Genomic DNA, 13,368 nt, shown 5'->3' on the forward strand with positions numbered 1-13,368 from the left:
ACAGCGAGTGAAACTTCTCTTCTGTGATAGAATACAATACAGTTACTGCTAACAAAACTGCATACATTGCTTTACCAAAAGTTTTTAAAATTTCACTACATGCTGAAGTGTGCTCAACTTCTTCCTTTACATCGCATTATAATTTTGCTTCAGCAAAGTGATTAACAACTTTGCGTTAAAACAGGTAATTTTACACCACTTGCAAGCAATGATTTTTAGAGCAAACTGAATTTATACTTGTGCCATCAAAAGAAGAAGACTGCTCAAACCAAGTGTTTAAAAGCAATACAGGAATTCAGTGAGCATGTTCACAACCACACTGATGCAGAAGACCAATAAAAAGCAGATGCCATTCAGTAACACACGCAGCAGCGTCTTTTATTCTGCTACCCCCACCATACCTAAGCTAGTAGTCTTCAGCATCATATGCCTCTTATTCTCTTCCCTCCACCTCACACTCCGAGAGTTGTTTACTAATCTTAGCCCAGAGCTGGTGAATATTCCCGGAGCTCACACTCAAATGCCAACACTCGAGCTGGTCAGTCATCTTGACTTCTAGGTAATCATCAACTGCAAACGTACTGAGACAAGATGCTTAAAGATTTTTTTAATTCATTTATTACCTGTGCACAAGAGAAGTAACTACCAATAAAAACTCAAAAGATATACAGTATTTTTTACATGGTGGTTAAAAGTAATTAGAATATCACATGACCATGAATGAAAGTAATGTTTCCAATTACAAATCAGAATACATGTTAGAATCTCAATGGAACAAGCCAAAAAGCCTTAGAAGCAATTCCAGAGCACAAGGCAGCTCCTCTTTAATTTGCACAATGATAAAGGTAATTTACAGTTAATCTTTGTGAATATTGAGACAATGTTACAATGCAAGTTTCTGTACAGTTAGCTGTAAAGAGATAACCAGAACAGTCATTCTAGTATATTTTAAATGAACTTGCTTAAGCATTTTTGCTGAGATGGTTACCAAAGATGCTGGAAGATTCTACACCAAAAACATGTCTTAACGACTTCCCCCCCCCACCGCCCAGGCTTTTTTTTGTTACTTATAATCTCATTATATTGCAACGTGTAAATCTCTAGAAATGAGCTGTCTCCATTGTATATATTGTGTTTATACTTTATACAAATTGAAGCAAAAAATGGTAGGTTACTCAAGTGGTATAAATCTTACAGCATTTTGCTAGCAAAAAAAATACACACCAAAATCACAATAAGCAGTATTGGTACCCACAAATTGTAGCTTCAATTAATTTGTTTCCTTTTTAATTTGTATTCTACATAAATTACTACTGAAGGCTAATGTTTAAGTAGTAAATAAACTGGACAGTTGTAGGTCAGACAAAACCTGTTCACCCAACTGTGAAAGCTGATAGTTTCAAAAAAAATCACAAATAATGCAGAACAAAGGAAGTGTGATGCATGCAGAGTGAAAATGCATTGATTCCCAGTTTGAAGAAAACTACTGCACTCCACCTTAAAATGCATCAGACCCATTTTAGTTATAACAAGACAATCCCAAGAGTCAGAATGAAATAAAGCAAATATTTTAAAGATTTAAGAGCTGTTATCAAAAATAAATTACATTTTTTCAAGTTAAAGAAACACTGCTATGAAGGCTGAGATCCAAGCAGCCTTTCAATAGCTGCATTGATGTCTCCTCCTGTTGCTATTAGCGCTTGTAAGTTTGCTTCACGGTTCAGAAAGCCCATTGCACTCAGCTGCTCCAGTTGCTGCTGAAATCTAACTTCTGGATTTTGTAACTGCTAAGAACAAAATTTCAAGCTATAAAAGCATAACACACATTTAGCAAAGTACAGGATTTTTAAACATAGTTGGTACTGCACTACTCCGTCTTTACTAATTTCTGACTACATCTTTTTCAAGATCCTAAACCTATACTATGACATAAATTCAATTCACAATTGAATTATTTTTTTAACAAGTCAGAGCAGCTTCAAACTTTAAGAGTATCTACACTTACATGACATGCTTGAAATACAGCAAAAGGTGCTTGTTTGATAAAAAGGGATTAAAATTAAATTGGGTAAATTTATGTCTCAAACAGTTTCTTAAAGATATGCATATAGGTATTTTTTAAAAATGAAACAGAGTTCAACCTAGTAACGTGAAACAGCAAGGATTATGATGATGTCATTGTCGGCAGTGGTGAACATCACAGGCTTTTTTTTTCCTTGACACAAAAATCACCTTTTTTATAATACTCCAAGTATTTGTTGTCTAAAATTACCAGAATTCTAATTGTTAGAAAGCTTCAGTCTAAGGCAAACTGACAGCTGTACTTTATGGGATGATCTTGTTTACACAAACTCATGGCAAAATTCTGCATGATTTCAGTGGTATATCTTCAGTTCAGAGGCATTTTTGAATCAGAGCAATTATAGGAAAATAATATGCTGCAGTAATACTGAGAAGTCACTTTTTGAAATCAATGAGTTGATCCAGATACCAACACAAAACTTGTGCAGCTACTGCTAATTTTCCTTTTGTTCTAATTCAACAGTTTCATACATCAAGAAATTACTACCAGCATTTAAAGTCTGCATATGGTTCCAAACCAATACAATGTAAAGACAACCTGAAATGTAAGAATTGTGCCCCACCTGCTTCTCCCAAGCAAAACTAAATAGAATGTTGACTCAATAGTGTAAGATTTGACAGCATAAGCAAAAAGGTATGAGAATATGGTTTCCTACAGTGACACCCGCCAACGCTTGCTTGTGGTTAGGTAACAAGAAAAAAAAAGTCTATCAGGTTAGCAAGCTGAACTAACTCACCCTGTGGCAACAGAAGAGAAAAAAGCAAGGCTGCCCCTTCCACCAGCAGTCTGCCATTACAGTGGGTATGTAACACAGTGTAAGCGTGCTGTTTCACACAGCACTCTTAACAGCATGTCTCCTTTAAAGCCAGTCTTGCTCACCACCCTACAACTACTGGCAAAGCTGCGACCTTTGCTTGACTTCCGGAGCTCTCTGGAAACCCTTAATCCCAGTCAGTATGTTAAAAAAATGCACTGCAGTCTGGACCTGCAGAATATCAGTGAAGCCATACAACAAATTTGGGCTCCAAAAATCCAGTGTGGCTATTCCAAAGTGTGGGACAGAGGCTTAGTCACAGCTAGAGAGTAACAGCCAACAATACAGACAAAAGCCACAGAGGTAATGGTGTTCAGTATGTTTAAGCTTTTCTCCTGCCTGAGCCCACACTTCACTTGCCTTACCACTGAACCTTATCACCTCAATCTGCCTCAATCTTTCCAAGCATTTCAGAAATTCAAGGATATGAAGATGAGTGTATAAAAATCAACTGTTCAGGACACTTTTACTTGCACAGCTGCAACACCACTTTTAAGCCTCCTCTGCTCTTCCTTTGACTAGAAGCATCCAGGAAGCTCTCCCCTCAACTATCAGCCTCCTTTCTAGTGGTTTATAATGAAAAAAGAAAGTAAGAATTAAAAAAAATCTAGAATATACTTTACCTGAGCATTTGCACCAGCAAGTGCCTGCAACATCTGCTGGACAAACTGCTGGTGACCAGGTTCAGCAGTTCCTGGTGCTGGACTTGTATTTTCATTGGGAACAGAACTAGGTACAGTGGACCCTGTAGGAGCTCCAGTGCCTCCCAGTCCACCTAAACCAGCATTAAATCTGCATAAATTACAGAAAAAGAAATACACCACTTGAATAATAAATACTAGCTTGTGTCTTCTCATTTATTTAATTACTGGGTAAAAATCCTGTCAAAGAGGGGATGAGAATTTACGTAAAGTACTAAGACAAAGACCAGAGTCATCACTGTTTAGAAGTGCATGGCAGGCAAAAATGCGACAAATTCTAAAGTGAGTTTAGTTAAACTAAAAAAGGCAGGAGGAGGAGTCCTTAATAAAAACTGGGTAAATCTCTACATGTAAAAAGAATGGACAACATAACACAAGAGAAAAGTTCTTGTCCAAATTTCTAAGACCAATTCTTACCCTGGTATAAGCCCTGGTGCTTCTGTTGCTAGTGTCTGCAAGCCCTGCTGAATCTGTAGCAAAGCCTGCATTGCTCTAGGGTTTGACATAGCTGATAACGTGTCAGGATTCTGCATCTAAGAAAAAGAGAGAAACTCTTAATCATATGCAATGTTCAAAGTCAATCTTTATCACAAGATGTTTTATAAAGTCTGATATAATTTCAGAACTTGTTTTTCAACTTTATATTTGAATATTTACATGAAATCCTTCAGGTGTTTTTTTCTTTTTTGAGAAAACTTTCATAGGAGGTGATCAATGAATTCTCTAGATGTGGCCAAAGCTTTTCAAGTGAGAAGTACACAAGAAAAAGTATTTTCCATTACCTCTTCTAGCAGACTTCATCTTTCAAAGTCATAGGACCATATTAGTCCAACATTATTCTAGAATTAGTCTCCTATATCATACTACTGGTAAGCAACAACTCTAAATACAATGAAACTTGACCAACAGATATCTAAGAGTTATACAATACTTCTTTTTCCTAGCTAAATTGAGAGCACAGCAGTTTGAACACAACTATTTGTGCACATCTCTATATCTGTACTGCCCTCACAGCCTAAAGAAATGCAAACAAATACACTGCAAAACATACTAGCAAGCAAATATGTAACATTCAAGGGCTCTCACTCTAGTGTGACTTCAATTAAAAACTGGCTTTCACATCCACAGATAATTTAAAAGGCAAATCCTTTCATTAAATGTCCAGAAACCTGAGTATTTTAGATACAAACCCAAAACTAATGGCTTATGCTCACCCCTGCTTAGAAATGGCACAGGTAAGTGAAAAGTAATGTGTTTCAGTCACAAGTGACAGTCCTGGTAGCCACACGTACTTCAAAATAGCACAGGCTTATTAATCTTAGCAGCCTTCACCTGGCAACTAAGACCAAATTCCTTCTGCTGCAAAAACATTTTCGATCCACATAGAAATGCACAGATTAAGGTCACACTTCCTCTAGTGCAGAGTAGAATAGGACATGAAGAACTCTGGTCTGGAATATGGGTGCATAATGAGACTTAAGCACAGCAAGTTGTTAATATTTTCCATTCATCTCTTGTATTTTTATCTTCCTGATAGCTTAAAGTCAGAGAATAACTAAATATATAGCTGGCAAAGTTTACCCAAATTTTAAAGAGGAAAACATTTTGGGTTCTCCAAAGAAAGCTGCTGCAATTACTTTAACAAAATATTTAAAATCACAACTTACTGTCTTGATATTTGGATTTGTTTTACAGAAATGGTGGCCTAACAATTCTCAGAGCACTTAGGTGACCTGGATCTTGTCTCTATTAATGTTAGTAATTCTAGCTGTTAAGTAGCAGCAATTCTTGTTAAGGCTTGTATAAAAGCTGCAGATGGAGTAGCTCACAGATGAGTTTTCCTAGTTCTGCTGGGCAACTGCCCTTTATTGTAAAAGATGCCTTCCATTATGCAGAGGAACATTCCATGGGTTCTGTCACCCAATGCCATAATACAAATGGCAGTAGATAAGCAAGGAAGCATGAGCTGCAATATTGTCAACATCCTGAGAATACCCAAGTATTTCTCCACTTCACCCGCTAATGCTGCTGATCATCTGACATAACATAGTGAATACAACAGAAAACTAGCTGTGCAGATAAACCCCAAGGCGATACTGACAGAAGGAGATAACCAAAGGAAACAGGAATGATTCCTACTGTGCTTCATTAATTACCGTTTATTCACAGATTTCAAAACATACATGTGGTACTAGCTGTTCAGACACTACTGAGTCATCACAAAGCAGTGGCATTATGAAACACTACAGCCATTCATGTGGTTGAAACAATTTAGACAGTTTCTTCTGAACACCAAACTTCCTACTGTAGTTCACGTATGTGTTAATTATTTTACTCATAAAACTGCCTGTGTGCAATCAGATCTTGACAATACACATCTACTCTGATTTGCAAGGACTGCCTAACGATGGACCTCATGCACTGGATTAAGTTTTCAATTCCTAAAAAAAAAAAAAAAAAATCTTGCTTGCTCCTTATGTAGGGAACACAGTACTACTACACACTGTAACAGCTAATATCAAGCATATACCTGGGCTGCAAGCACGATGTTGTTAAGAGGGGAAGATGGTGGTAGGGCAACCTTTACAAGCAAAAAAATTCAGAACCCACTTCTTTTGAATTAGCTAATGACTTGGGTCTTTCAAGGCATGCTGTAAGATCCCTTTACCCGAATACTTAAGGCAGGTTTGAAGAGGTACGATAAAAGCACAGTAAAACTTTATTCTAGTAGTGGGAAAAGTACTAATCTTTTTAATGTGTGAAACAAATCACGTCACAAACAAGTGTTCCCTGCCTGGTGCGCAGTATGACCAACTATTACTTCTAAGTAAAGAAGCAAAAGCAAATCTAAGCAGTTGTGCTAGTCACAGAAAAATATCCACTAAAGGTCAGGTTTAACTTCTGAAAAGGATGAAGACATTAAGCAAGAATTTATTATCAAGGGACAATCTCAGTTGGTGTCTAAAGCTAATGAGAATATATTACAGAATCTGGCTTTCAGTCAAATCAAAGAAAGACACCAGTTTATTGAAAGTATTGCTTATTGACTTGCTGACATTTATTAACAGATAGTATCTCATCTTACTTGCTGAAGGAAAGTAGGAAGTTGTTGTCTCATTTGTTCCTGAAGTTGAGGATTTCCAGCAAATAAAGGATTATTCAACATCATCTATGGGACAAAAATATTTAACTTCAAAGATCAAGCAGTAAAAACCACAGGGGGTTTTAAGACACCTACTTACATGGTAATAGTCTATGAAAATAACCTCACAGAGTAATAATCATCTAATTCTCCTTTGCCCAAAACTTGTTATGAACCAGCAGCCTGAACACACTGCAGGGTTTTTTTTTTGTTTTGGGGTTTGTTTTTTTTTGTTTTGTTTTGTTTTGTTGTTGCTTTGGTATTGTTTGGTTGTTTTATCTTTTAAGTGAATGAATTGCCAGATACTTGCCAAGACAACCTCATTTATACTACAAGAAAATCCTTTTCTGCTCAGCCTCTGCTACAGACCTAAGTGATAGTTTCCCTGTAAACATCACCTAAAGTCAGGGATATTTTCCAAGTGAGTATTTAATACAGAAAAGGTAACTTTTTTAAATCTCAGTTCAGGATTTGACTTGGGATATCACTGTTTTAAGTAAAATTTGAAAGCACTTCTATGATACCATTCACAAAACAGCATCTGCACTTTTACAGTGAGCACGGGTCACAAAAGAGAAGTTAAAACCAGAATAACACCTAGGTATGGCACCAAATCCCCTCCCTTCACTTCTCTCCTCCCAAGCTAGTGGGAGTTTTTATTTACATATCTACTTGAATTTACAACCAAAGCATTTGTTTTGTCTAACTGGTTCTTATGCTGGGTCACAAGTTTAGGGCTGTACAAATATACACAAAGTTACAAGTTATTTTAGAAGCATGCCTGGCATGATGTCCAACTACAAACTGAAGAAGCTCACTGCAACAAATTGTTAAATGTAGGTAACGATTTCAGTGAGTTAGGCATTAACATTAAAAACTGGGCCATTCACTACAGACAATTGTTGAGATGTTGGTACAGGTGAAAATTTAACTGTATCACAGATTCAGCTCTTTTCTTTTTACTTCAATGCACACAATACATTACTACACCAAATGCATTTACCTGTACTGCAAGATCAGGATTCTGGCTTAATGACTGCATCATGCTTCTCATATAGGGTGCAGACAACATATTCTGCATAAGCTGTGGGTTTTCTGTTATCTGCTGTAATAAGCTCTGCATTCCTGGTGTGTTGAACATACCAGCTTAAAAAAAGTAAAAGGCCACTTTAGTAAACATCCTGACTATGATCAGACAAATCTAGACTACCTAAAACCAGGACATAACCACTTGGTTTCTAAGACTTTTAGTCCTTGAAATACACCTCAATGTGGTTCTGCTTACACAGACGCATGTACCATAGAAGTTAAGACAGAGGCTGTATCCAACAAGCAGTCCCACTATGTATCTACATTAATAGCTGTTTTCACATTTGCCACACTATCATTCATCTAGAGATTCCCTACCTTTGTTATTTTAAGGCAATACACAAGTACTATTATCACTCTTAGTTTACTTTTCATGTTTGGTTTTCTACAGAGGACTTTCATACCAGTCAAATGTTCTACGAAAGTAAATAGCAATAAAAACTTTGAATCAAAAATTATCTTTCTAATGAAAGAGTCATTTCAGCAAACTCCCAAGTATGTGCAAATATATGCAACTGCAGTAACAAACACACCTCCTAGTCCAGGTCCCAAATTTGGTACAGTTGAGCTCTGTCCCGCACTGCCAGAGGTGCTATTTCCAGCACTACTACTGCCACCGCTCTCACCACTGGTGCTGGTACTTGTCGTGGAAGTCTGCGAGCTGGACTGGGGAGCCCAGGGATTTGGTAGAGGATCTCTATTTTCTGTACGAGATGGCTGACTGTCCCCTCCTGTTGATGCATTGCTTACTAAAGAAGCAAATGGGTTACCTCCAAACTACAGAGGAAGGAAAGCAAACATGTATCATCTACTAAAGCCAATGGGTTTTAAGTCTGCTATAAATAGCAAGTTACTTTTCCAAAATTACACGTGAAGATAAATGTCGATGGCTCTTGACGAGTTATACTCACCATCCTACAGTAATTCATTGTCAATATTCTGAAAAAACACCAACACTGAGAGATACTAGCACCTCCAAAAAAATTGAATCACATTTCTTTTTGAAAGCTGTGTTGCCACTACGCTGGTATTTTGATCACAGTAAGATTATATCTTGCATACTGGTTTCCATCTTCAAAGCCTTTTTTTCTTCCCATCTTAGGTTCCAAGTTACTAAACACACCCTTAAAAACCACTTTCTTGGACCTCAGAATTTTAAGGCAAAGAATTAAAGGAATTCAAATTTAAGTAACACAGAAATTCATTAATTTTAAAAGAGCTTCTCAAACACACAAAGCGGCATCTGTATTTCTTCAAGCTTAGAAGAGCACAGAATTTTTAAAGATCTTTCTTCTCAAGAGTAAGAGGCCACATTCAAGCTTCAAGAAATGTTTTGTCAAGTACACATTTGGAAATTTACATTACTTACATGCTTTTATTTTAAAAAATATTTACTTTCGGTGGCATTTGCAATCTTTTCTCACCTGTTCCTGCGCTGCATTCAACATTGGCTCCTGAATATCTGTGTACATACGTCGCAAGGCATTGTATCCACCTGGTATACTTTCCAGGTTGCTCAAGGCTCGATCTTGGTTTCGCATCATTTCCTGCATCATTGCAGGGTTTCTAGCAAGTTCTAGTGTCTAGGGAAGTGGAATGTTTAATCTGTATTAATAAGAAATCCATTCTAAAGTGAAAACGTCAGCATTTGGCAATATCTCAGTTACCACTGTCTAACCCAGTTTGAAATTACGATTAAAGCCTAATCAAGATGTCAGCTTAGTGGGAGTCAACTGAATTAGGTATTTAGCCAGCATTCTACCACAACCGTCACTATGCTGGCTGGGTCAGGAAGCACTGGCTAAACAGAAGAAAAACCTTGAAAGTACTATTATTTTTATTTCTTCATCTTTTCAACACGATATACTCCTATCATTTCTAACATCATTACAGCAGGCAGCCTATAATATGAACTTTAAAATCAATACCTACATTTTCGAAAGTATCCATTTGTTTTTGATAGCTTCTGCCACACAACATATTTTACATACCATCTAATTTTAAAAGCACTCAGAAGTACCCACAGTTAGATAAAATGAAAATGTGTAGCATTTTGGAGAATTACGACTTTTGGTAAACTCATTGTTGGCTAGACAACAGAAGGTTTCAAGTGCACACAGGGACATCCAACTCTAACCTCAGAAGACATGATTACATAGTCTTCAATGTCTTTCAAAGCTATGCTGCTGATTTTCTGAATAATCAGTCTATTTCGGACGTTAACAATTAGAAATACAAACATCAGTTGCCTACAGCAACCTTTTATGGATTTTTTAACAAGCCTAAATAATTCAAGAATGTTTAAGTACTCAACTAAGCATGTCCAATTCCTGCTCTGTTGTTCACAGTTACAGTATAATCAAAGGTCATGAACTTACAGAGATCCTTCTACATACCTGTCTCATTATATCTGGATTATTCAGCATGTGACTGATTTCTGGATTTCTCTGTATCAGTTGCTGCATTTGAGGGTTAGCCATAATTAACTGCCTCATCAGGTCAGGATTTGAAAGCATGCTCTGAACAAATGGATTTTCCATTATCTGAACCATCATTTCTGGGTTGGACATAAGTTGCCGTTGCATCTGACTTTGCAACTCTGAAAAGTTTGATGTATTTAAGCCCAGGCTACTCAGACCTGCCAAACCTCCAAGGCCACCTTTAAGAGGATGAAAAAAATATAATTGAACTTTCACCTTCTCGTATACTTCTAAACACATCCAGGTTCTTTCTAAATACAAAATACTTGAACATATCTCACACTTCAAAATAATGAAAACAAATGGAAAGTCCATCTTTGCAAGGCTGTTAAGGAGTTATCCACTAAGAGTTTGCTTCTTTAAATAACAAGACACATAACTAAAAATCCAACAAACTGTATCTGAAATATAACTTGTTACGATTCTAATAGCTTTTCTTCTCATTTTCCACAGCTAAGATACAAGGGATGTTTGAGTTTTGGGGCTGTAGGTCCCCCCCACCCCACCCCCCGCAACACTTTCCACTGCATTTGTAATAATTATTTATCTGTCTCCTCTTGGCTAGACTATAACCAAGAGAGATCTCCCAGTATGACTCATATACCCTATTCTAATTAAAAGTAGAGTTCCTCTTCTTACTAATGCTCCAAGAACTAATTATGCTTTGAATTCCCCTCCTTTGCTGAGTCCAAACAAAAAACTTCAGAAGGTACTAGTCAGTCTGAAGAACTGTTTATACCTAAGAAAGCAATTGCTTACTATGGTTAGCTTTTCCAATTCTACCTCTTCTCCACCCCCGAAAGCAAATGAGATGAAAAAGAATGAACCAAAAACCCCATTATGATTATGGAAATAAATAGTATTTTTAAGTCAATAGACTGCAGCCTCTTTATTCATGAAAGAGCAGACTGATAATGCTATCAGACTTGGAACCTGAGAAATAGTGAATTGTAAGATTAGCAGCAATTTTGTTACTTCTGTTCCAGATCTTGACTTGATGTTACAGGTCCAACTTCATCAATACTCTACTCACAGCAATTCAGATGCACTTTTAAGGACTGCAAGGACACTGGAAGGAGTTTCATTACCCATAGTGCCAGAATGTAACATCAGTGGCACCTTACTACTGAAGGTCAAACAGCACAAGTCTGAAGTTCTGCATATAAAATTAAGGAAACAACTCTCCTCTGATAACTTATTGATCAGAAACCTTCTACAACCAATACGATAGATATTTATAATTAGTTTTTTGGGTGGTGTGTTTGTTTGGGGTTTTTTTAAAGTTCTGTCTACATTAGAATAAAGCATCAGGGACAATTACCTGGATCCAAGAGAAGATACCCACCATGCTACCTAACAAATATTCTTACCCAAGCCAAAAGGGTTACTATTTGTTGAAGCTGGTGTTGAGGTACTACTGCTTGATGTTGATGTGGTAGCAGTACTCCCAGTGGTGTTTGCTTGTTGAGCTGGGTGGTCTTGTGATCTAAAAAAGCAAGTTTAAAAGTTGCAAGTTTAACAAGTTAATTTAAATAATGTCATTAAATACAGGAATAGTATCATACTTGAGAATCTTTATTTACATTTTGATTCTTTCTCAAAAATCATACTATTATCTCTAAATGGCTTCCTGTAACAAATTTTTCTCAGACATCTGTAATGTCAACAGTTTTCCAAAACAGTTGTTTGAAACATTAAGAAAATGGATGGGCACCACTGCAGCCATTACCACCTTCTCACCCTGTCGCCGGGATGCCTGCCAATGAATTCCTTCATCTGTCCTTACCTTGCTTTAAGGATCCTTGCCTTATTCCACTATACTTAAATACTACTGATTACATGCTTGAAGCTTAAAGAAATAAAGCCTAGCAAGATTTAATGTCGGATTTATTTCACACCACATCTTTAGCAGGATGACTTACTGAATGTAAAATTTAGTTAACATCTTATTTCATTAGAAGACAAATATCAGAATCTCAGTAACCTTTAAGACTTTGGTAACAGGGTAAAAACATAGTTACACAAAGTGAAAGCCAGCATAATTTAGCACAGGCACTAAAGGCTGCCCAAGTCATATACTCACCACACCTTTCTACTGCACAGGCATAAACACGGGTGCTGCCATGTAGTAAGAGATCAAGGAATTGAGCTTGTGTAAAGCTAACCTGGCCTCTATTCAAAAGAAAAGAGGCTAGTTTGAAACCCTAATCAGTTCTCCAGTCTGGCTCAACAACCAATCTCATAAATGCCTGTATTTGCAGAACTACAGCATAAAATAACTTGTAGAAACTACGAATTCAGACCTCACACAAAGATTTCAGGAATCGACAGTACACTACGTTTCCTATTTCCGTTCATCTCAGGGTTGAACTGAGATGAACTGAAATAGGAAATGTATTTCTGCTATTATAAAATTCTGTGCTTGTTTCACTACAGCAAAGACTGGAGGAAAAACAAAACAAAATAAACCAAACACAAACAAACAAAACCCCAAGCCTGAGAGATGCCTCAGGTCCAGAGGCTTCCCTGAGGTTTCTAAGAGTCCTCCAACTCCAGGCTAAAGATCAGCCACCAAAACCAGACAGAAACCAAAGGAACAATGAAATACTTTGCACGCTTCACAAGTTCTTTCACCAAATCATCAACACTAGCTTATAAGTAGCCCATCTCTGCTATACCTTGCTGATTTGACCAGTGTTCTTGTAAACAGGTACATAAAACATGGGATGCCAAGTCGTGAAGGTATAGGATGCCAAGTCATGAAGGTATAGGATGCCATGGGACCAAATCACCTCACTCAACACCTTACTGATGTTCTGGGTGCGAAGAAGGAGAAATGAATTTGAGTCCACAAGATCTAACAGTTCTTCTAAACCTCAAGTTCATAGTGATTCCTAGGAATTCAGTTTTGCATATTTTAATTTGTATTCCTTTCTTGTTTACTTTCAGGTCTATCAAAACACACACAGATGCTGCTGAATGAAAGCCTGTCCTAGATGAAACCTTCCAGACCGACACTAACAATCCAGGACAGGGAATACCTGGATACGTCGCTTTGA

At 37.2% G+C, this 13,368-nt stretch overlaps 1 protein-coding gene across 3 annotated transcripts in view; it reads right to left on the bottom strand.

Annotated features, from left to right (window-relative positions):
* Window positions 1–598: 598 nt before the first annotated feature.
* Window positions 599–13,368, bottom strand: part of UBQLN1 (ubiquilin 1) — a 29,153-nt gene continuing 16,383 nt past the window's right edge. Inside the window, exons 3-11 of one of the 3 annotated variants that reach the window (XM_075526713.1) lie at window positions 11,680–11,795; window positions 10,226–10,488; window positions 9,254–9,412; window positions 8,363–8,606; window positions 7,744–7,886; window positions 6,684–6,767; window positions 4,016–4,131; window positions 3,521–3,689; window positions 599–1,806 (exon numbers count right to left, since the gene is read on the bottom strand). In XM_075526713.1, coding sequence (XP_075382828.1) covers window positions 1,765–1,806; window positions 3,521–3,689; window positions 4,016–4,131; window positions 6,684–6,767; window positions 7,744–7,886; window positions 8,363–8,606; window positions 9,254–9,412; window positions 10,226–10,488; window positions 11,680–11,795 — 1,336 coding nt within the window. In that variant the 3' untranslated portion in view covers window positions 599–1,764. The remainder of the gene's footprint in view (window positions 1,807–3,520; window positions 3,690–4,015; window positions 4,132–6,683; window positions 6,768–7,743; window positions 7,887–8,362; window positions 8,607–9,253; window positions 9,413–10,225; window positions 10,489–11,679; window positions 11,796–13,368) is intronic. The other 2 variants (XM_075526712.1, XM_075526711.1) reach the window with 2 other exon arrangements.

The sequence above is a fragment of the Mycteria americana genome, chromosome Z (genome assembly GCF_035582795.1).
Source record: "Mycteria americana isolate JAX WOST 10 ecotype Jacksonville Zoo and Gardens chromosome Z, USCA_MyAme_1.0, whole genome shotgun sequence".
Classification (NCBI taxonomy): domain Eukaryota; kingdom Metazoa; phylum Chordata; class Aves; order Ciconiiformes; family Ciconiidae; genus Mycteria; species Mycteria americana.